The sequence below is a fragment of the Acartia tonsa genome, chromosome 11 (assembly GCF_053477335.1).
Source record: "Acartia tonsa isolate MP-2025a chromosome 11, ASM5347733v1, whole genome shotgun sequence".
Classification (NCBI taxonomy): Eukaryota; Metazoa; Arthropoda; class Copepoda; order Calanoida; family Acartiidae; genus Acartia; species Acartia tonsa.
Window position 1 is genome coordinate 30018580 of NC_137270.1, and position 25394 is coordinate 30043973.

The 25394-nt window shown below is 29.5% G+C and overlaps 1 protein-coding gene across 1 annotated transcript in view; it reads right to left on the bottom strand.

Annotated features, from left to right (window-relative positions):
- LOC145331793 (neural cell adhesion molecule 1-like) overlaps nucleotides 1-25394 on the bottom strand; it is a 200062-nt gene that overhangs the window by 168482 nt on the left and 6186 nt on the right. The window contains exons 2-4 of the mRNA XM_080176634.1: nucleotides 14951-15015; nucleotides 13872-13901; nucleotides 8168-8270 (exon numbers count right to left, since the gene is read on the bottom strand). Of these exons, the coding sequence (XP_080032760.1) occupies nucleotides 8168-8270; nucleotides 13872-13901; nucleotides 14951-15015 (198 nt within the window). The remainder of the gene's footprint in view (nucleotides 1-8167; nucleotides 8271-13871; nucleotides 13902-14950; nucleotides 15016-25394) is intronic.

A 25394-nucleotide genomic window follows, 5' to 3' on the forward strand; every position in this document is an offset into this window, starting at 1 on the left:
AAATAACTAAGAGAAATCACCCCTAGAAAAAATGACTCCTCCGCCAAATTTTCTTTTTTCTTAGTGAGCATGTAATTAAAAGGAAAGATGTTTTTTTTACATATATTTATTCCAATAATTGGGTATTTTGTAATATTATGAAGTTAAAATTTTTAATTCTTCTAGCTAAATAGATGTATTATCTTAGAAAGAAATTTTAAAACTAATATCCTGAAGATGAGAAAGGTCTCTTCATTCCGGTTTAGATTTTAACATTATGAAATACATTTTTTTGTCGTTGATCTTAACAATTAAATTTTTTAAATTTTTTCTTCTTCTAAAATCCACTATTTAAAGGAATTTTGAAATCCTCTAACACACACATACTGCATTGAACAAACTTTTGGCCAAGTTAATGGCTAAAATCTTTTAAACTTTAACCCACAAAAGAATTTTAATTTCTTTTACAAATGAAAGCAGTAAAGACAAATCTGGATAATTTTAGGTATTGCCTGAGGTTTAAAAAATTAACAAGATTGAACCTGTCCAATAGAAAGAAATCCTAAAAAAATCCTAAGATAACTCAGAGGATTAATTAAAAATATAACAATGGATTGTTGAGGGATCATAGAAGTGGACAAGATATTTCAAAAGTTAAATATAAGTAAAGCTTTCTTTTTGTTCACTTGAGCAAACAATCATAAAAATTTAAAAAAAATTAATTTTACACTCTCTACTTTATTAATATTGTGTCATTGCTGAGCTTGTCCTTTTTTAAAGTTTTTTTGATAATACATATAAAAATTAATTTAGTTCTTTTTGACTTGTGGAGAAGATTTATATGAGGTCATTTGAAAACCAGCTGTACATTGAAAAACCATTCATTATAATTATGATTAATGTATATCCTAATTTGTTGTTTACATTTATAATTAGAAAATTTGTTATGATCAATTAGGTAAACAAAAGATCTCTCATAATGAGAACAACAATGGTTTAAAATAAACAAATTTACATTTATTTGAACTGTAAAGCTTCAATTGTCAGCAAAATTGTACAGGATGTCCAACTAATTAAAATTTTTGGTTTAAGAAGAAAAATTTTGCTTAATTGACAAAAGAAACTTTCATTTTGAATAAGATTTTAATTGTTTTAGGTAAAAATGTATCAACGTGTCAAAACTCTTACATCATAATAAATATGCCATGATCCAAATTTTTATGAGAGACTCTACTTCTAAAAATAGTGTTCTAAATTTTTAATAAGAAACTAAGAAATACAGCCCTTACAAGTACAGTTTGAAGAGGATGAATATAAGTGTGTATTGAACAGAGCTATTTTCAAGTGTATTAAACAAAAGACACAAGCACACACAGAAACAGGTAGTAATGGAAAAATCATAACTATAGTGAGTAATAAGCATTTCCTTTTTTCTAAAAATCTGTTTTATTGTAGATTTAGAAGGAGGTTTTATCAAGAGTATAATTTTATTTCTTGTATTCATTCGAATCCGGTGGATAGGAACCGCTTTTCATCCATACAAAAAAACTATGTCTAGCATCGTATTATATCCAGCTTTCTACGAATATAAAAATGTACAATCATAAGATTAAAACCACTTTTTAAGCCCATGCCTTCGGCACCTCGGGGCTATAAAAACTGATTTTAATCTTATAATTGTACATTCTATATCCACGCAAAGCTGTTTATAATACGATGAAAGAAATAACTATTATTAGCTGTACATTTTAACAACAATTTAGCATTACTACCATTATCCAAATAATTTTTGCTAGATATACTTTAAATTTTTCTAGTCTACAATTTAGTATTAAAATATTCAAAATGTTTCCAAATGTTTAAATATTAAGAATAAGATAGACTTATTTTACTCCTGCTGTTAAAACTAATGTTGACTTATTCCAATAATCATTCCACAAAGTACTTGACATTCTATTTAACTCAGAGAAGTGTCTGGTTATACTGTAGCAAATATTTAGCAGCTAACTATTATTTCATTTAGATACTGCTTTGTATTACAGATACATTTTTAAATGAGGAATAAGAAATGACCTCTATAAAGAAAATAGAATTGAACTCATTCTAACCCTTATAATTACAATTGGAAGAACAGTACATTAGGAACAAATTGCTTTCTTGAGTTCAAGAAACTTTTAAGTTTGAAACTTTACTTTTTCTTCTGAAATGCAGGACTTTCATTTTGTCTTGCTTTTTTTCTTGCAAACAGTTTACTTAGAAATTTAAAGTTAAACTTGTAGATAAATATTATTTACAATGATGACATTCTGAAGTACATTTCATTAAATTGTAATCTGATTAGACTTTCAAATTTGAAAGATTCCTAAATCCTAAAAAATCTAATTTACAATGCCTTAGGATTGAGATTATGATATTAGTTAATTAGCAGGTTTCTTAAAGATATCCTAATGTGAAATCATTCTTAGTTGTTATTATCTATGTTTTAAATGATTTGCTATGAGTAACCCACAAACATCAAACATCATATCTCCTTATTGATGCTTTAGATTTTGTGTATGGGGGTATGTTCTATGCAATATGTGTGTATCATGACTTTGTTGTTGGAATTCATGCAAATCTGTGTGTTTACATTTGTCATGGATTAAAGACTTTATTAATAATAATTACTAATGATAAACATATTGGTACAATTAATTGAGTAATCTGACAAAATGTCTAATTTCGTAGTCTATTGGCACTGGACAATTTATAAGACTTTGGCTTACATTAGATAAAGTTTAATGAACATAGCAAGTAAAGACTAAAAATAATTTAAAACATTAAAAGTTTGTAAATTGGTCATGCAACTTTTTTTGTGAATTCTATAAAAACTATTAATATATATTTTTATTTTTAGTAGAATAGGTGACTATAAGCTGAAAAGATGCTTATCTGTACCTTCAATGTAGAGTATCTTAAATATCAAGAATAATTTGTTTTTCCTATATTCCTGTTCCACAAATGTATGCAAAGTGCATGAAGTTGTATTATATACTTTGATAAACAAAGCTGGCATATTCATCATACCTTCAGCTAACTCCTAGAGGTCTATGTCTTCTCTCTGTGCATTAGTATTGGGATATATCAAGGTTAGACATAACAATGTCTAGAATTCAGAATTCATCAGGGATTCAGAAGTATACTCTAAACTTTTGGTTCATTTATAAGCTTGCAAAAAGAGGTGTCTACATCCCCCTGAAACAAGATCTTAGGGAGAAAGTGCCCTGGTAGAACTCAATATAGACCTCCGGGTTCATTTGATACATAAAAGATTTGTTTGTCTTCTTAGAAATAAATGCAAATTATAAACTGTGAAATGTTTTTATTGACTTGTAAATATTAAAGAAAAGAAAGGGTTTTAAATTTAATAGTCATCATTGTTTTCTTAATTTTGTGTTCCTTCCACATAAAACATTCCTACCACATAAAAACATAAGTAGGAGAGATAATAATTTATGAAAATAGGATATAAAATTTAAATAGAATCTATAATAACCAAGTTCAAAATTATTTTGATTAGATTGTATATAAACTTGGTTACTTTAGCTATTCTTTGAACTATAGTCAAATATTGAGTGTTTATATAAATTTTGGAAAAAATATACTTTTTTATTAAATATTTTGAACAGATACCTGACTGACACCATTTAATTTTATTTTTACCTTAAGTTAAGCTGTACAGTTTTTAGGTTTATAAAGATTTAAAACAGTTGAAGTAAGAAATTTAAAAAAAAATCAAATTTTAATCTTACATATTAGTACAATTCTGTTTTGAAATCTCTTAATTTTTAGAATGTTCAATTGTTTTTAAAATTATTGTATAAATTAAAATTTAGGTAGATATTTGAAATTTTAACTAGAGTATCAATAAATAATACTATATTATCATTTTTAAACAAAGATATTTTGAATGTGTCAAATGAAGCAACCTTGCAAAACTGTCTTATTTCTTATAAAATATTGAATCATCTGCCTATTATATACAATTCATTTATTGCTTTTGAAAGTTAATGATAATATTTTTTTGATATATCTAACTACTTTTTAGTTGTTATGTTACAATTAATGAATTTGTTAATATTTAGAAAAACTTTAGGTATACATATATGATTTCCTATAATTGTAAAACGATTTTAGTTGTCCAATGAAATAGATTATAAAAGTTTTAAGGATTTATTTGTGTAATTAGGGATTTTTTTGCGTTTTTCAGCTATTTTTACCTTTTCTGCCTTCCATACATACAACTTGGTATTTTATGAAAAATAATTTTGGAAGTTGCTATTCTTGTTGAAATATATTGGTAATCCTTGACACAAATTTTATTGAGTATTGTAATGACATATTTAGTCTGAATGGCCAGAGAAAGGAGAAAATTGTACAGCAATAACCATCCAATGATCAGTGGAGCACTTGTAACCCATTTTCCAGTATTGCTTCGAAACTAATTAATATCCGGTGTATAGTGATAGTTTGGGGAGGGAGGGGGACATTGGGCTGTTATTACACTAGTCCCCAAAGTTTTATGATACCGTTTTCTTATCCGTTGGCTCAACAACTTTCAGGACTTTTCTCGCTTGCATTCATTCGTTATCCGGTAGATTAGAAACGGTGCTCAGCCATACTGAAAAATTATGTATAGCATCGTATTATATCTAGTTTTCAACAAATATAAAAGTGTCAAAATTAAAACCAGTTTTTAGCACTTGCCTGCGGTATTTCGGGAATAAAAAACTGTTTTAATCTTATAATTGTACAACTTAATATCAGCGGAAATCTGTTTATAATACTTTGCAATAAATAACAATTCCACTATTCTTAGTTTTTGCTTTAATGTCTTTATAAAACTTATCCTATTTAAGGTAAAATAAGATTTTAAAGGGCGCGCAATATTTTCCTTAAGCTGTGAGTAATTGTATTTAGAGAATAAAATAAAATAAATTAAGGAGTGTGTGTGTGTGTGTGAGGGGGGTGAGGTTATATATCATCCACTAAATATCAAACAGATATAAAAATAAAGTATTTTTCAACAGGAACTAACACAAGGACATCAAGTTGATAGGAAGCCTAGGTTCTCGTATAACTACTGGACCCTAAAGTTAAAAAATTTATCACACCCAAAAAAATGTTTATTTTGGTAACAAATATCAAAAGTGATGCAGAGAAGATACTTGATGCTAAGATCGAAGCCACTAATAATTTACGTAAAAAAAGTGTACACCATTTATAGTCAAATAAGCTAACCTTGTTGAGTTTCCATTTTAATAGATGTTGCATTAAATTTTGACAAGTTTTGCCATTTTCACGGCAAAAAAAATTAAAGCCAATTTCAGGGAAAGGGATATGGAAACAGAAGAAAAATTTTCTCCTTCAATATTTCGAACAGCCTTTCTAATGTATTTTATATTCCAACCCTATAAAGGCAGCTTGAGAGAGGAAGAATATCCCTAACTTTGTAAACTTGTGGCTTTAATGGCTGTTGTTTTTTTGCCGTGTTTCAAAACAGAACGGAAGAACAGTTAGAGGGAATTTTTTTCTTTCTTTAGATGGTGAATTCCTGTCCCTGACAAAGTTGCCAGGGCACCAGAAGGACGTAATTTCATAACTTTTAATTGCTACTTGTTAAATACAGAGTTTTCTAAACATATTTTTTGGTTTTTACTAAAAAATTAACAATTTTAAATCGATTTAATTGTAATTTTTCTTTCTCCTCCTTCAACCTACGAACATGAGCCCCTAGATGTTAGGGGCGCAGCATATAGTGCAGTATTAACAATAAAGAATTTACCATAACGTAAAGCTAAAAGATTTCTACGGTCTGAAAACGAAAATTTTAAGGATTTTGTTCCCTTAAAAGTTTAGAAGAGAGTAAAATCCTGTGCTTTAAAAAAGTAAGTCGGTTTTAATCATACTTTATCAAGAAGTCCGAATGTATATTTTTTAAAACACAACGATTTGTTGGATAATTTGACACAATTTTTTCTCAGATATTATCAAAAGTACAGTCACTCTGTTTTTGCAATATTCTTTGTTTGTCTGGTTTATTGAACTTTTATGATGATGTCATCCTTGTTTTTTTTTCCAGTCTACCTCTTATTGTACCTTTTACGTATTTTATGTGTGGGTAGATGATCTTATAAGAGCTCTTATGTAAATCCAAATATAATCTACTTCTTTACAATTAGTTTTATCAGGGATAAAAGAAAGGATAAGTTAAAGAATTAGAAAAAGCTACATATGTATTTTTCTTATGTAGAATACTTTTGACATAAGGAAAAGACATTAACAAACAAAGAAATATTAATTTCTTATACAAAGATACTAGTTAAGAAATGCTGAAATTAAGAATAAATTATCTAATCTCAGATTATTATTGCATAGATATTAAGAATATTATCCAGAAGTCTCTTCTTTTGCTTTCTTGCATGGCAACGTACTTTTATGTGGAAACAAGACTAATTTGGTCTTACTCCAACAAGGATGCCTCTAATGTACAAACTCATCCTTGTTTGATAAACTTACTTGAAATTTCACTACCTAAGGAAATGAGCATCTATAGCATATTAATAACAATTTTCCCTATATGAAAAAGTCTGAAATATGTGAAATAGTTTCCTTCTACTCAACTTTACCCATTATCAGACAATCCGATATAGTGGATTTGTTACAAGATTGCTACATTTTTTTTAGTAGAGCAGCTACTAAATAAGTGGAATTTCAAAGCCATTTCCGTAGATAAGATTCAAACAAAAAAACTCCATTATTGGTGACATGTATGTGTGGGTAAAATTCCAATTTATCCTTAATATAAAGAACATTCCAAAATCACTTTTTCTGATATTTTCATCCATTAATTGAGTTTTCTTGTTATTGCTACGAAATTTTAGAAAATTAAAATTATATTATATTAGCGGTTTTTTATTCCAGAGAATACAAAAATTTTGTTAAATCATAGCCACGCAAATTCTGATAAACTTTCTAAATAGAAAAGGAATTGTTTTAATTGTTTTTAGATAAAGAAAGATATCTTATCCTAAAGATTATCTAAGTTTTTTTTTACAAAAGTTTTAAAAAATATAAATGGTCTAATTATTTTTAATAAATCTTCTAAAAAATTATTTAATTTTAAAATTGCTAACAGCTATGTCAACTCCTTAAAACCTTGTTTATCGAATGTTACTTTAAAGTCAAACTGTCAGTTAAAATAATATCCTATTATATAAAGTGGTAGGCTTTTTTGTCTGTAGCGAAGGATCTCGCAAAACGCTGAACCGATATGGTTCTTTTTTAACATCGATCTTATAAGTCCAGGAAAGGTTTTCAACTAGATATTTAGGTATACCAGACCTCCTATTATAAATCTCCCCTAGAAAAAAGTACCACCTCTCTTTACTTATAAAACTAGAATAAAATGGAGGGGGGGAGGGGGTAGCGTTTACTTCCTCCCACCTTAAATGCCCCTAAATGCTTCTAGGGGCGTAGCTGCTTGTATAATTTTAGTAGTAATTAATGTTTATTGTTAAGAGCAAAATATTACATAGGTTATATTTGGTTGTTCTTTTAGTGGAAGCTTCTTAATGGTTCAATGGATGTTTCTGGCTTTTTTCAAGCTTACCATGAATTAATCAAAGATGCTTTAAACGGATTCTTTATTTTTTGCTTCTAAAAATCATTTTTCTTGACATCTAAATCCTGGTTTTGGATTTAAATATTTATTTCGTAATTTATGTAATATACTAAATATTTTTATCTTAATCTAATGAAAGTAAAAAAGAGTAAACAGGTACGTCTTGCTTTTATCCAATAGAAAATGCAAAAGTTTTTTCTTTGATGTCTTTTCGACACATGAACAAAAGAATATTGGAGTTATGTAAGAGAATTCTATTTGGCTACATAAATGTCTAATTTACAATTGTTCTAATTTTTGCAATTTATAAAGAACTTTTAATTCGGGTCAATTGTTATTTTAACTTTTTCTCTTTAAGTTAAAATATTTACGTATGTTTAAAAAGAGGGGTTTTTGTCAGTTAAGATCTTGATAAGGACTGAACATATTAAGTTCACCATTGCATTGGAGGGTATCTTTACATAATTCCCGCGAATGTTTTAGGTCTTTATTGTCTGCAGAAAACTGATAAATTTCTATTCTTACCTGTAAAGTGGTTTAGAAGCATTGTCCTTGAACCAGAGGATTAGGAAGATATCGTCCTGACTTCCTGTCGCCTTCACATCACACGGTAGAAAGGCCTGAGAACCTAAAAAAGTAATTTATAGATTTATTTACGATTACCTGAACTGAAATTTCTATCATTAATTAGCTACTAACTAACAAACAGACCCTCCATTTTCAATTTTAGTTTTAAATGAAAAAACATATTTTTTTCCAATGGCGATTTCTCTTGGAAAGATAGTTATAAATATAATAAACTTCACTGTGTAAGCGAGATCTTTCGATGCACATACACACAGACATCATTTTACTTCTATATAAGAATTTTACACAAATATTTGTGAATTTTTAGTTGTTAATTAAAACAAACCAATTAAACATTACAAAATATCCTAATAGAAAAATGAATTAAGCAACATATGATACTAGCTGCTTCATCCCCAGCCTCTAGGAAGGTTACATAAATAGCCTAAAACTTGGGGAAAAACTGAAGCATTCCTAAAATTTTCAACTCAAGTAGTTCAGTAGTTATTAAAATCTTTAGCTCAGACCCAAAAAGCTTATATATCAGGATTGCAGTACTTTTGATGGACATGTTACAAATATACGCGAGTTTTATAAATGCTACGATATAAAAAATTGCTCGAATATTCAAGATACTACCTACACATTTAATATTTCTAAAAAATGCATATGAGTAGCCAGTTTGTTTTACTTTATTATCCAAGCACATCTTTACATAATATTTTATAACAGAAAATCCATGTAACTTCCATGTTGCATCTTGAAGAGGTCAGTACCCTGTTTAATAACCTAATAAATTTTTTGCACTCCCGTAATCACTGACATGGGTATGTCTTCTGAAAATAAACCTGAGCAGGTTTTTATGGGTAAAGCTACGCTGACGTTACGTATGTCTGAACGTCCGACTGAATCCCGCTCAATATAATCTTTAAATCAGTTCATATACACATGCAGTCTAACGTTCAATAAATACACAGTCAATTATATGCTTTATCGACGCAGCATAAACTACAGTGTCTACTTATTCTGACTAAAGTTGGTTTAAGTTATTTTTGAGGCCTTTGAATTGTATTTTTATCAGTAAGGAAAGGGACAATGGGCTGTTTATTAAACTAGTCCCAACAGTTTTATAATAACGTTTTCTAATTCATTGACCAAACAACTTTGGGGACTTTTATCTTGATTTTTTATTTGCTTCAATAAGTTCAGTGTCCAAACGTTTCAACCACTGATTTAAATCTACAGAAGGAAAAGATTGTTTATCATCATTGGAGACATATATCAATTTATTGTCCATTGTCTTTTCCCTTAAGATCCCTGATTTTAATGGTTACTTTTTTGTTGAGAATGTGTATCCGCTCCTTTGCAAGTAATACATTACTTGATAGTCTTATTTGAGACAGATTTTCCAGTTTAGCTTGATACAAAAATAAATCTCTTTTTTTAGCCCTAAAAATGCATAGCTAGATATATTATACCAAACTGTTAGAAAACTGAGAAACATTTTTTAACATTTTAGTAGCTGATCTACTTTAAAAGCTTTCATATGAAATTGTTGGATAGTTGGTAAGTCTATCAGTTTATCAAATGTAGGATTATCAAACTTAGAATTCATATATAATTGTTTTGGTCCAATATTTTTAAAAGTAATCTTCGCTGATAAATTGTTGATGTGTATATACGTTGAATATAAGATTACATAGTTTATACCCTTTTTAAATTGTACCTAAGAATCAAATAGTTAGAAGTTTGAAGTCGATAGGACAATTTCAACATGTTAAATTAATGATAAGAGCTACCCCTTTCAGACAGACGGACGGCGTGATCCTAATTGGAGAAAAGCTTTACTTTAAAGAAAATAATATATTTGTCCGTTTGTACCGAAAGTTCTCCCTGGTATCTGAACCAATTGGTTCCCCATGATATTGAAGCTTCTTAAATTTTTCGGGGAGGTTTTTACCAAAATCGTACCCGACAGTATAAACCCATATGATAGTTTTTGACCATTACTAGCCAGCAGTGAAAAGTTGTTTATAAAGTTGAAGAAAAAAAGTATGTGTAGACTATTCTACTTATTCTACTTAGTTGCAACAACAAGATAAAGTACCAAAAAATGTGCAGGCTTCCTTTAAACCAACAAAAAATATTGATAAACCATTTCTTTTTTATAATTTTTTTTTTCTAACATCTAATGCCCAATTTACATTTGTATCCGAAATAGTTTAGCAATACCAAGCAAAGAAAATACCCCCCCCCAAAAAAAAAAAACTGAAAATTGTAATACAGTTATCTTTATAGAAACTTTATATAAGCGTATTCTAGACAGATACTATATCAATATTATAGTGTAGAATCTTTAATTGTACATGTGCTTAAAATGTTTGTCTGTAGCAGAATAGCAAGAAAGAGGAGACAATGGGCTGTTTATTACACTAGTCCCCAAGTTTTCTTAACGTTTGATATTTCGTTTGTTATTAGTTTGCTTAAAAACTTTGGGGACTTCAGTGAATTTTTATTGGTTGGATCATAAGGTGTTTTAAGCGTTTCAACCACTAATTTTAATCTACTGAAGGGACAATATTGTGTATCATCATTAGGGATGTACATCAATTAATACTAAGCTACTAAACTAAAATTTGTTTTATTGTGGAACAACATATAGGTATAGGTGCAAAAAAATTGGCAAACTTTTTTTCTTCATTCTGCAGGTTTCCTTAGAAACAATAAATACTAACAAGATCAAGTAGGATCATAACCCGGGCACGGGCAAAAAATCTGATTTTTATCATATGATTGTAAATTTTTGTATTCGTAGAAAACTGGATATATTACGTTGCTAGACATATATTTTTTTCGTATGCATAAGAACCAGTTTAATTCCACCGGATATTAATCGTTTTCGAATAAATACGAGAAAAATACTTTAATAGGTTATACTATTACATATTTACAGAACAAGGGAAAACAATCTTATAGAAACCAATTTGCGTGTTTTAAAAACTGACACTAAAGTATTTTTAAATTGAGATATTTAAAGCACTCAAAGCTTGTATGTTAATTTAGTGCATTTTGTAGCATAGCTACCATTTATTTTACTTGTTTATATGGTTGTAAGCTTGTTTTTGCTACCAGTTAACTATTTGTACAATAATGTACAAAAAACATATTGAACAATATAATCCTACAAAGCATATTTGTCTTTTTATATGTATGTAATTACGTAAGATCTCGTTAACGGCTGAAATAATTGTTTTTGCAATTATCAGGATTTTCATGAAAGTTTATTGTTGGTTCAAGGCTGGCTTTTGGGGTTATGATATTTTTTGGTGGAATTGGAATTGGGGCGAAGGAACTAGGTAAAAAAGGAACACAAGAAAAATATATATTGATAAATTGTCTTTGGGCATTGATTTCAAGCATCGATAATTCTTTTTATTTTCCCAAATGAAACATAATAGACAAGAGCGGATGCTTTCAATAATTTGGTGTAGTTACGAATATAAGGAGTCGACCCCCTCTTTCAATTTAAGTTTTTAAAAAATCTATTTTCTTATTTTTTGAGGGGTGGGGGATTATTTTTCTAGTGGCAATTTCCCTTAGGAGGGTGGTGGTGCCCTCCCCCAAAATAGTTGTAAAACTTCCCAAGACCTATGAGAAACCTCATTGTAAAAGAGAATTATGTCGGTGGTTATCGAGATCCTTCGATACAGACAAAGAAAAGCTTACTACTTTTTATAATAGGATAAAAATTTACTTTTAACTTTTAATTATATTTAAAAAGGCTTGATTAACTTAATAGCACTAGATAAATCTAGTTAAAAATGTCATATTTTCAGTTTTCATGCAAAATCATTAAGTAATGTAAAAACTACGTAAAAGCTGAAATATCAATACTAATTACTTATTACAAAAATTACACACTAATTATACTGCAAACAGCGTTATAAAACATCCCTTCCACTTTATTGTTAATTCTATTAGTACCCAAGGATCAAAAGGGATAAGACAATTCCGGTAAACTAATGATTATTCCTAATGATGTTACACAAAATTACCGCTCCTTAGATTATTATCAGTGGTTGAAACGTTTGGACACTAATCTTAATGAACCAGCCAATCAAGATTCTGTAAAAGCCCCAAAGTTGTTTTTAGCCAACGAATAAGAAAACTGTATTAAAACTTTGGTGACTAGTGTAATAAACAGCCCAATGTCCCCTCACTCCCTGATTAGTATCCCAAACTATTACTACTGAAAAAACTAACCCCCAAAGTTAAAATAACACCCTCAAATTTTTAGCTATCATGTTTTTGCTTATATAGAACACTTTTGTCGGAAATGATAGCACACCAAACGTTTATTGTTTCGACATTTTGCAAGCATCAATTAATTATATGCTAATATAGGTCTGTCTATCTATAATACAAAGTAGAACTATGTCTGTCTGTCTGTCTGTCTGTCCGTCTGTCCGTCTGTCCGTCTGTCCGTCTGTCCGTCTGTCCGTCTGTCCGTCTGTCCGTCTGTCCGTCTGTCCGTCTGTCCGTCTGTCTGAAGCTTAAGTCTCAGTAACCACTGAACCGAAACGGCTGTGACTTATTATTCAGCGCTACTTATGCATATTCTTTATCCTTGTTAACGGATTTTCATTATTTTGCCTAGGAAAGCCAGATATATAAATGAGGAATTAATTTGTAACTCATTATAATTGGTTAACTTATTCGCATATAATTAATCTATATTATGTTCTTAGTAACTGTGCATTTGACAGTAATACATAGTTAGGAAGATAAATAATAAATTCTTATCTTAAAACCAGACAATTGTGCCCGATACTAGAAAAATAGTTTTAATCAACTTTTCTTACTTAATAATCATTAAATTATATATAATTTCTTTAAATCATCAATTAAATGTAGAAAATTATCTATTATGTAAATTAAATTATCGTTGGTTAAGTTCAGACAACCCAATCAAGATTTAAAATAGAACACCATAAGTTGGACCTTTTTTATGCCACTTTTTGTGACTATTATGAATACAGCTATTCTGTAAATATATTATATTTAAAATCTAAGAAAACTGTGGCATCATTGTCCCAACTACAAGTAATCTATCTAAACTGACCTAATTATATGTTTAATAGCTTGGAAATAATTTATGTATGCATTTCACATTAATTACAAAACCCTGGTTTATTCCATGGAATATTTACAAATTTATCAGAAGAACTTACGAAGAAGCACCTTAAAGTGCCAAATAAAAAGTGACGTCATACAATACAAATGACCAATGAAAGGCCAGTTTATATTTTACCACCGGTCAATTACAATTTATATTTGCATATCATTGATCACTTTTGTTGTATGACGTCATTTTTTATTAGGCACTTTAAGATTTAATGTTAAAGAGTTAATGCAGTTTTTGAAGATTCCTTCAACAATAAGTTTTACGTATATTAATCACAATTAGAAATTAAAGATTTATCTTTCTATCCAAAACAAAGTTATTTTTGCTTGATAATTATTAATTTTAATTAGTTTATGATTCGGAATGTTGCTTGCAATATAAATGCTATCATCCTTGCTTGTGAAATTGTAAGTTTTGATGAGGCAAAATAGATATGTAAATTATGGAGTAGCTTCTCTAAAATTTAAGTATCCTTACCTTGATCTGCAAACACTGTCTTTGGAATCACTGCAAAAAGAGATTTTATTAGTTTTATATTTTCGAAGATTTAAAAAACCTAGATTTTCGAAGATATATCCTCCTTAAGATTCTAAAAAAGGCATAAAAAATGGACCCTATGTTTCTTACTGCTTTGAGTTTTTCATATTGATCTGGAGTGGTTTGTAGCTATATAATTTTGTTATGTATTTGGATATGTTTTATATATTATAAAGGATACGGGAAATTTCGAAAAAAGAGCGCCTATACGCTAGGAGTTAGTCCAATATAACATGCCATTGCGAATATTATAAAGGGCATAATGGTTGGCTAACCAATAAATGCTATTCCATTCTCCCTGGATGTGATTTTTTGCGACAAAAATAACTTGACATTTAATTTTAATTTTCTGGTTTTCATGACGGTTCCAATTTAAAATAGAAAGTGAAATGTTTTGTTGCAATATATGACGAAAATGAGGGCTGTATAGCCGCAAATTTGGTGGATTATCCACATCCAGTCAATCCACTAAGTGTACCTAATGGCAAAAATTAACATTTCAAATATTTTAATCAATCGAAAAACAGGTTTAAAAATTCCATTTTTTAGTGAATCTTTTTCATTTACAAGCTTTCTTATTTCTTTCTTGAACCAAGTTTTTAAGCCTCAATAATGACACCAACTTATTTGCAGTTGATTGCGTCTGTCTAACCTAATAATACCAACTTGAATTAAAGCTTCACTGATTAACAAGAATTGTTTCTATTAAAACTGATGCTTTTTAAATGAAAAAAAGTAATACTGTATTTTCGTGTACAGACATACAAACATAGAGAAATTATATAACCCTCTAAAATCATCTCAATATTGATAAAATCTAACCAAAAAAGAACCCTTTTTATATATATTAAGAAACAAACGAATAGACAAACTTAATGGAGACCAACGTTTTAGATGTTCCAAAGACCATACAAATGACAAAAAAGTATTAAAACATTTTTGGAATTGGTGGAACAAGTGAAAACTAGATGACTTTTTTTATTTAAAAGGCATCAAAAATTTCTAAAGCTAAAATATACCTGGTCTTTCCATGTCTGTTAGTATGGATGAATCTGTAGTTAGAACCCATGATAACAGTATAACACCTGTGCCATCAGTTGGAATGGAGCTTAGTTTTAATAACAAGTTTTATAGACTTTCATTTATCATTAGTGGGCATAGCTGCTATTATTCAAACGATATTGTTGACATTATTAAAGTCAACTATATAGCTGACACATTATCCGCATAACATTATTTTAATGATATAACTAAACGAAGATTTGAAAATGCATGGTAATAAGATTTTATTTTAATTTGTTTTCTTCTCAACCTTTAAATGCCAAAATTGTTAGATTTTCCCTGTATAAAGTTTCACAACAAATGCCAAGATGCCATTTTCTGTGGGATATTAATGTTTTTTTTTTGTGGATTTATATATATTTATATATATTTGCAATATGTTAACATTGCAAGATGACAATTTATTATTGGTGGAAAGGTCAAATCTTTCAATGTATATCAAATGTTTTTTCACTGAAGGAAAAAAAATTTCATTCTTGACAATACAATGTTAGTACATTATTGAAAGAATATTTTTTTTTGTATGAAAGATGTCCAAAAAAAACTTTTAATGCACATCAACACTTTCCTCATACCCACAGCTTCTTTTCTCTTTTTTTCATTTCTTTTATGACTTAATTTTTATTAAGCAAATTTACACATTAGAAAGCTAAAATTCCATCAAATTAAGATTACTTATAATTAATGGACAATGCTTTTAACATTTTCTTTAAATATTCTTGGCTTCTTGCTAATTAAGAACAAAATTGTCATTTAAAATTTTTTTGATCTATTTTTGCTGTATTGAGGGACACAAATACAAAATCTATGTTTACCCAGAAAGAAAGAATAACGTCATTTATTTAGATAGAAAGGATAGAAAAACGCAATAAAAGACTAAAAGGTACCCATCACCTAAAAGACATGAAAAAACAACTTTAATGGTATTGAATAAGAATAAAAAATTGCGTTATACTAGAATATTACTTCTAAGGGGTGTGATATCAATAGCAAGAAAAAAGACAGGTTTTGCCATGTAAGATTGGTTTGTCAGTTGATATTACTTTATGATGGGTATAGAATAGAAAAATGAGAATGCTTCCCTTTATTTTTGGATGTTGTACTTCACGTTAAATTATCATGAATGATAGCCTAGCAATTAACCGGTAAATTACAGCTTTTACAAAAAAACGAAATTAATTCGAAAAAATCACGAAACCTATATGTGATTTTCAGCTGTAATGGGGGGGGGGGGAAACACTTTGACCTTTTTATCTGCCCCCCCCCAATTTTTATTTCGCTTGTTGGCTACAACTTTTCCTAGATAAATTAAGCTATTAGGATTTTTTTCAATACTATCTTGTCCAAAATGTAAATAGTCTACCCTACCATACTACACTGAGTATACGAGTGGATAACAAAAAGCGGATATCTTCCCAACTTTTGTTGATTTATGTTCCAACCTTTTTACCTAGCATTGCAATATAACAAGCGGGTTCTAACAATGTCAGGTTCATTTACAATCACATTATGATACTTAGATATAACAGACTAAAATTCTACTGTGTCATTGTAAAATTAGTTGACCAAAAAATGCGCGTAACATGACATTGTGACAAAGTGTTGCAGCCCTAGGTATACACTCAATAGTCAATATTTAATAGCCATTATATCTATAGGGCATGTTTGTAAGCATGTATGAATGTACATGTATATTGAAGCTGTTCATACATATTCCATAATCTTATAACAAGAGAAAGATAAAAGTTTACGGATAATCAATTAGTAAATTTATGTAACATTGACTTTAAAACAACATTTGATTGAGTTTATACTTCTTCTTTATAATTATATTTAGTTCTCCTTTACAATATAGCTTCTTATAGGTCCTGGGAAGGTTTATAACTATAACCACAAAACCAAGAGAAATCACCCCTAGAAAAAAAGGACATTCCCCCCCAAAAATTCTTATATTGAAAAAAAATGATTTTTTTATTACCTAATACATAATTCCTGTGAACTACATTGTAGTATAATTTAGCATTTAGTTATTTTCTGCTTTGGTAAGAAAGTAAAATTTGACCTTAACCAGAGTTATTACAGAGTTATTATTGCACAAATCTTGAAAAAGTTTTCGCAGATTTTCTACAAGGTTTTTCAAAACAACACTAAAAAAATTCATGTCAAAACTTAAAAGGATTTCTTACGTTTTATGAATAAGCTAAATTATAATATAAATTTTATTACAAAAAAATCTATTGATAGAAAGGATTGATAACAATAACGACATGAATTTTAAGGAGGATTTTGCAAAAACTATTTATTTATCGTTTTTTTTTATAAATAGGGTGGTTTTAAGTTTATGATAGGCATAAATATATCTTTATTAGTATGACCTTAAATTTTTTATAGCCACTCAACCGATTGAGTTCTCCCTTTCAGGAAGCTCATCTTAGGGCTAAAGCAGATTTTGATTCCGGTAGTTTTGGCCCAATCTCTCCCAAAAAGTAAATATTTGGTGAAGCCCCCCTTGCTTTATTTACAATTATGAATAGAATAACCACCCAAAGCAAAGTTATCAATAACAACAGTCAGCATTTTTCACATTTTATTGATAAACAATAAAAAAACTGCATTTCTTCAAATATTTTACAGAAAAATATCAATCATTGCCTTTACTAACAGTGATTTAGTGATAGGGCAATGTATCATGCATTGGTTTGGTTGTTCTAGATTTTTTTAGAAGGCCCTAATTAACTTTTATAAATTTAGCTCATCATTAAGACTTTAATGGAAGATGCGCGAATGCCGCTATTTTTAAATTATCTTAGAAGACCAATTTATCCCTATTTTGCTAGACATTACTCTTCCCTTTTTTTGTAAAAAGTGCATAAAAAAGATATTTATTCTATGTCTATATTATTTGGGAATCATAATACCTCACATTAAAAAATAAATCCAGAATGTTAATTTTTATCAAAGTTAATTTTATTAGTTGTACGAGGGGCCAGACAGTTTAGTTGCTACTACATTATGATAAGATGAAATTAAATAGCTCAGATGTATTATTCAATTAGTTTTTATTGCTTTGTTGTTTACATTTTATATATTTGTTTTTCAGTATTTATACTTTTAATTTATTTCTAAACAAAACAGTTAAAGTCAACCAATCTACTCTAAGTCTTTTAAATATAATTATTGCCATAAAAATTCAATTCCAAATAGTTTTATCCAAAAACCTTTTTTATTGTGGAATAGTTTGCAACTGTGTGTACATATCTATCATAAACATATTTGTGAAATAGTTGGGTTTACAATGCTTTCACTTCCGCATATTATCACATCCGCATAGTGCATAATATTCACAAAAAGACACAATACAATCTTTTGCGTATATAGAGAGAATTAGAGGGGTTTTACCTAAAAGTGCCTTGTTAAGCACAGAAACATTCCCCTTATTCATAAAATAAATTAGAAATAATGGCGGTGTGTAAGTGGTTTCTTAGTTGTTAGGTTTGGTCCCTCTACTAGGGTTAGGAATATAATAAAGATATTCCTTTCCTTGATAATAAATTTCTAAAGATTTTATTGTTCGAAAGGCACTTTTAAAAAGGAAAGCACTAATAAAGATAAAGGAGAATTAATAGTTTGTGCTGTTGCAATAGTACGAGGTTCTTGTGATTTAAAAATGTGAGATATGCGGGAAGTAGCTTATAATGCCTAATAAAAATGACGTCACACAATGCAAATGACCAATGATCGTCAAATATACATTTTAACATTAGTCAATAACAATGTATACTTGCTTATTATTGGTCATTTGTATAGTATGTTCTAAATTTTTATTAGGCACTATAAGCTGCTTTCATGTGAGGAATTGAATGCACATCAGATAAAGATATTAAAAATATCTTGAAAATATATCTACATAAAGTTACAATATCTTTTACCAAGTTTATTTGACACTCCGAGTGTATATGAGAATATATTTAGTAGCACAGTTACTCTACAACTTTATATACGTTTGTCCCAAATATTAAATGCATAAGTTTTTACTTCTTCCATTAATTAATTTTGCTTTTTTGGCTTTGTATTTTTGACATGTTATGGCCCAAGGGACCTTCAAGCCAGTAGTCTCAAAAAGTTTGGCTGTGTGGGACACTTTTTAATGTTTTGCATAACTTTTACATCAGATTTTTAAAAAATTCTGTCGTCCTATGTAACTTTGTCATTTTCCATTCGATTTTCTATTTTTATTATGTTCCTGAAAGACCAAGTTAGCATTTTTTATACAACTGGCTGTGCCTCAAGTCTCTAGGGGCTCCTCACCTACATACATACAGACATATATTCCCTTGCTTCAGAATATAAAATTACTGAACTGCCAATGTACTAAACTACCAATATTGTTATATAAGGAATGTATTTTGACTAAATCTTGCTTTTGTTATGTCGTATGGGTGAATTGACCCAGGACTGAACAGCCAAAATGTCAACTTAGAGGCAAGACTCTTGGTCCCTCATACCCGTGGTACAGTACATTCACCAAATTTTCTGCAATACCTATGCACAAAAATGTCCCCGGTGTTGTGTATATATAAATGTGTGTGTTGAGATATATTGAATTTAAGATAGCATTGAACTCAACCTTACTCTTAACAGGGACAAGGGAGCAGCATTATTAAAAAATGTATAGGAGCAATTTTAACCAATTAATTGAATAAACTTTTATTTTCGTTTCCTAGTAAAATCAACCCGACAAATTACATACATTTTCGAAAACTTAAACTTTATAGTTAAATTTCAATTTAACAGTTGGATGGTTGAACATGTATTCTTCCCTTAAAAAGTGTTTCAAGAAATGCTTTAAATGATTTTTTAAAAATCTAATAATTATTTATCTTTCCTTAGCATGTGACTTTACCACTGCCTAACTTTTCTAAAGAGAGTTATAAAATGACTATAAATAATCTTAGAGCAAAACTTTTGGCAAATTAAATCAAATGTAAGGTCAAACACATATAAATAAATATATATAATATGAAGTAAAGCTCTATGTTAGGTAACTTTTGGTTAATCTCGTTTCTTTGTTTTCAAAGTCATAGTATAGTTGTGATAATAAGATGATTGAAAGTTATTTTTAGCTACATTACTTCAAAGGTAGAATAATTTTTTTATCGCATCGTATTGTAAACAGCTTTCCGCGGATATAAAAATTAATTTTTTTTTCGCACCGAGAGGCTGAAGGCTAGGTCTAACAAAACTGGTTTCAATCTTATAATTGTACATGTTTATAATACCTAATCTACATTTGAAGTATAATCGTAGAAAACTGGATAATACGATACTATACATAATTTTTTAGTGTGGCTGAGAACCGTATCTAATCCACCGGATATTACTTGGTTTCGAAGCGATACTGGAAAATGATTTATTGTCATATCTCAACAATTATGAACTATTAAAGCAGAATTTTATTATGAAATTTTTGAGGGAAAAGGCTCTTTATGAATGCATTTCTTATAACCGACAGACAAAATGTGTGAAAATATACAGAACTGAGTTTCTTTACCTTTGTATCTTCTTCCAAACAAAAGAAAATTGGTATGAAGAAAATCCTAATGGTTCTAAATAAATCCATGGGTATTGTGTATTGTATTTGTTGCAAGCAAATCTATTCTTTAAGTTGAACATGTAAGTTTGGTGATTTGTTGGGTGGTAAGTATTTCAGGTTTAATGTGACAAGAGAGTTTCAAAAGAGTCTCCAAAATATTTTGAAGAAAGTCAAAGCCAAAATTTAAAAAGAAGTCTTTAATTTATTGGCATTTTAAAAAGGTATTCCCTGCTATTGGATATAATCTTCCCGCGTCAGTGTTTTATTGATATAGTTTATAGTGCACCGACCAAAAGGTCTGCTTTTTTATTCATCTTCATTCTATTCATCTATTCATCATGTTATCTGTTTATCCATCCATCATGTTACCTGTCTATCTATTTATACTATCAATTCCTCCATTCTATTATTTATCCATCTATCAGTCCATCCATCCATCCATCCAACTGAGGTAAGAATCTAATTTACAAATCCGCTTTGAAGTTGAAAAGTGAAAATATCTGGGATAAAGTTATAGGGAAAATGAGTATGTTGTACAGGGTAAAATCCAATGATTGTTTGGTTAGTCAGTCAGTGTTTGTATTTGGATGAATTGGCAGATAATTTTTGTCTGTTATCTTTTTAAAAAGTTTATGTGTTGTTATTGTTATTGTTTGATTGGAAGCTACGCTATAATGCATTCAGACCGCCTCGACCAGATCTAAAGATTTTAAACAATAAAATTTGTACACATTTATCACTCTAGAGCATCTAAGCAGACAATCTGAACCACCGAATGTCGTCTAGGCCAAGGCCCTACAGTATCTGCAATTTTTTTTTTACACTGCATTACAAATTTGTCATTTTCTAAAGTAAAATATTGTATTATTGTTAGGGCTTTGCTAGTTATGTCCATATTTATATTTTTAAAGGCATAATCCAACAGATTAAACTTTAATTAATTTTAAATAGCATAAAACCTTAAAGTATGACCTTAAATTTAAAAAAAGTACCTAACCCATTAACTTAACAGGCCAAAAAGTTGTTATGAAACAAATTTGTTGACTTGGTGACTTCCATCATGTCCGCATATATATCAACAATGTAAATCAGTAGTACTGCCAAAATCAGAAAATTTGACTCCACCAAGCCTTGTAAGTGCCATTTATTCTAATATTACATTTAAAAGATACCTATTCTTAATGACAGGCATTCAATATGTTAAGATATCAAGAATGCAAGCTTATAAAAAAAATAATCATCCGATTTTAGTATTAATCCGTTTGATGCAGTGACGGGCACAGTGTTGTAAGGAGATGCGAGCTCTAGGTCGGTGTATTACAAAAAAAACAAGAGTGGTGGATACACCCCTAGTAGGTGTCCAAATACACCCATTGAAAAGTAAAATAAGCTTACATAAATTGTTAATTCGTATTAGGGGTTTATATCAGTGAGGTCAAGAGAGATGAACACCAAAGTTTTCATATAACATTGTTGTCTGATTTTGCGATTAGCACGAATTTATTTTAGTGCGAAAAAGATGGGACAATTTGTTGACTTGACCTTAATGTGTAACTTTTTATAAACTAATACCAACAAACTTTCTTACAGCGTTACATATATTCAAACATATTCACACGTATTATTCAACCTTAAAATTTTTTTATCTACTTTTTCTAGTAGCCAAGTAACTCTATGACTAACACACCCTATGGCTAAGCTAACAGTTGCTTAAAATTATCCACTCTTACTATATAAGTATACGCTGCTGTTATGTTTTCATCATAAAATTTGTATTTCAGACCTAGAACTTTTCTTTTTATGAAAAGAAACCAGATAAAGTTTTTGGGATTGTTATTACCCACAATACTCCCCCCCCCCCCATCCCCGTTAATATGTCCTTGTTCTTCACCTTACTCTTATAACACAGAAATATCTTATTAGAAGACAAAACTGTTCTGATTATAAAATATGACAATGTCAGAGATGCAACGCATATTTTTTGCATTTGTATTTATGTACATGCATAGTATATGTGAATTTAGAATGGTGTGCCATTCTTTCTCTATCCAAAAGTTTATAAACATGTTCTCTTATAAACATTGGCAATACTTTTCATTATTTAATTTGAATCTACAGAAGGAGTAGATATAAGTTGTCGATATATCAATTATTACCACCCCCCCCCCCCCCCCCCACCATCAACCCCTCATACTCCTAGGCTTCCCATTTGACACCATTATAAACTTTGTATGCAAATATAAAACAAAAATATTTGTGGGAATGTGATAACACACCATTGGGAATATTTATTTGAACTGGATGCATTTTAATATCTTCTTAGATATTAAAAATACACACTTCAACCAGAAATATATGTTTTCAAATTGATATTGAGGGCAATTTCACTGTAACCGAAAGTGAAGCCAAAAAATGTGTTCTTGATGCTTTTTTTAGAAAGTGGTCAAGTAAGAGTAAGGCTAGCTATTTCGTAAGAGTTAAACGGTTTAGTAGGGACTTCCAAGGGGGGAGGGAGGGAAGGGGTGATTACTCTCCTTCCTCCAAACAAAAAAGCTTGGATGTCCTACGGGTTTACAATACTTTGTTTTAAAAAATTAAACTGGAGGGGGGGTATATACTCGTCGATATTAGGGAGTATACTATATTTTAATATTGATATAGAGATATACATAAATCAACAATGGAGGGAAAGTGTATAAAAAGTTGAAGTGATATTTATAAATGATTTTGGACAAAGCTGAAACATTTTTGATTATTCCAAAGACTAATCCCCCAAAAAACTGAAATATTTTTTTTATTATATATAAACTGAAATCGTGAATTACTTTTTCATTTGCTGGTTACGGGTAAAAAACTAGACATGCTAACTCCAAAAATAAAAAGTAGCATTGTTTCTAATATTTTCTATGTTTACTATTTGTAATAAAGATATGAAATTTACAATTTTGATAAAACTACTTTTATTACTATGTTAAAGGTAAACAAGACCATAACAGAAATATAATAACAATAATAGTAACCAGATAACAGGGATAAAATTGTTAAAAGAATTAGACAGAAAGATCAAGAGGATGCTCAACTCATAGTATCATATGAAAACACTTGCACTAATAGTTTCAAATTTCAATATTTTTTGTCTGTCCATTCTGTGTACATATTTTGTTTTTCTATAATACAAAGTAGCTTGTTGTCTGTCCGTCTGTCTGTCTGTCCGTCTATCTGTCTGTCCGTCTATCTGTCTGTCCGTTCGTCCCTTAAGATCTCGGTAACCACTGAACCGATCGGATTCTACTCTTCAGGGTATATACCTATTGGTCCTGTGGTGGTTTGAAGCTATTTTTTGGGGGGAGTGGGACACCCCCAACCCCCCAAAAAACAAAAAATATCCCTCTATTTAAAAAAAAGAATTTTTACGAAATTCGCTGGGTAGGTAATTGAAGATGTAAATATACCTCTTGGGGCAAAGCCCCTAGAGGCTAGAGGCGAAGCCGTTAGTCTATTTATAAAGTATTGAGTTATTCGTTACATAGTCATTATTCCAAACTAGAGTTTAAGAGAGTTTAAGCCAAAAATTTTATGAAAATTAACTTTTTTAGATCTTTAATGACATACAAATGATGTTGGAGTTGGACTATTAAACAACATTTTGACGTTGATATGGGTGAATTTGTACGCCTTTTAAGGAAGAAGTAAGTCAATAAAGACAGACGGTAAGATTTAATTATAGTTCACTGTTCCTCTTTTTAAAATTCATTATATTTACTAATATTGAAGGTTAATTTAAATGAAAAAAACTAGAGTAGCTGCGCTCCTAAAAATGAATGACAAAGCTGGAGAATTCAACAACTTATTTTCTACAACAAATGTCTGCAGGAAAAAAAACAAAAGTCTTGAATATTTCATTTTACACAAACACAAATAGAATATCAACCAGAGTGTTTACACATTTAAACAAAAAAAACTGCACCCAATAATTGAACCAAAGCCCCTAGGCCTAGCAGGGAAAAATAGTAATAAACTTACTACTGCATCCACATGTTGATACCTAGTTAAACTTATAAGAAGATCTTTATGTTGCCTATAAAAAATGAACCTTACAAAACAAATGACTAATGATAGACCAATAAAAAGACTAAATGACCAATGATAGGCCAATTAACATACTTTACTAATGACAGGCAAGTATACATTTTAATTCACCAATGGTAGGTTAGCATCACAACATTTTTTATAGTCACTATAAAAAGCTTTAACATACAATCCCTGTGGTAACAAACTTTTCCCCTCCTAATTGCATTACCTATTGACATAATGGTTGCTATTTCACCTTTTTGAATAAATAAGAAGGAAATTTAGTTTTATAAATTTAAAAAATGTAGAAGGTAGGGACACCCATATTTACATATATTCCCTTTTAACATTATTCCACCCTCTAGAATACTGTTGGTTCTAATGGACAGGAATAAAAGGAAAAAAATCCAACAAAATTATATGTCAGAAAATATTTTTTTTAGTGGCAATGGCCCTAGCCACTATGGATATTGTATTTTAAAAGAAAGAACAGAAAACCATCCCAAAACTTTAACAAGAAAGCAATAGCCTAAAACCAACACCCAAAAGCTTTGTAAGGTTTCCATAAAAAATATATTTGGTTCAGTGATAGCGAGACTTTAACACAGACAACAAAAAAAACATTTTTATAAAGGTTTCAATCTTTTAATATCTAATAATCAGCTGTTTAAGTATTTTTACATTAACATATAATTAAGTTTTAAGAATTCTGCTGTATGCCTTATATTGCTCTATCA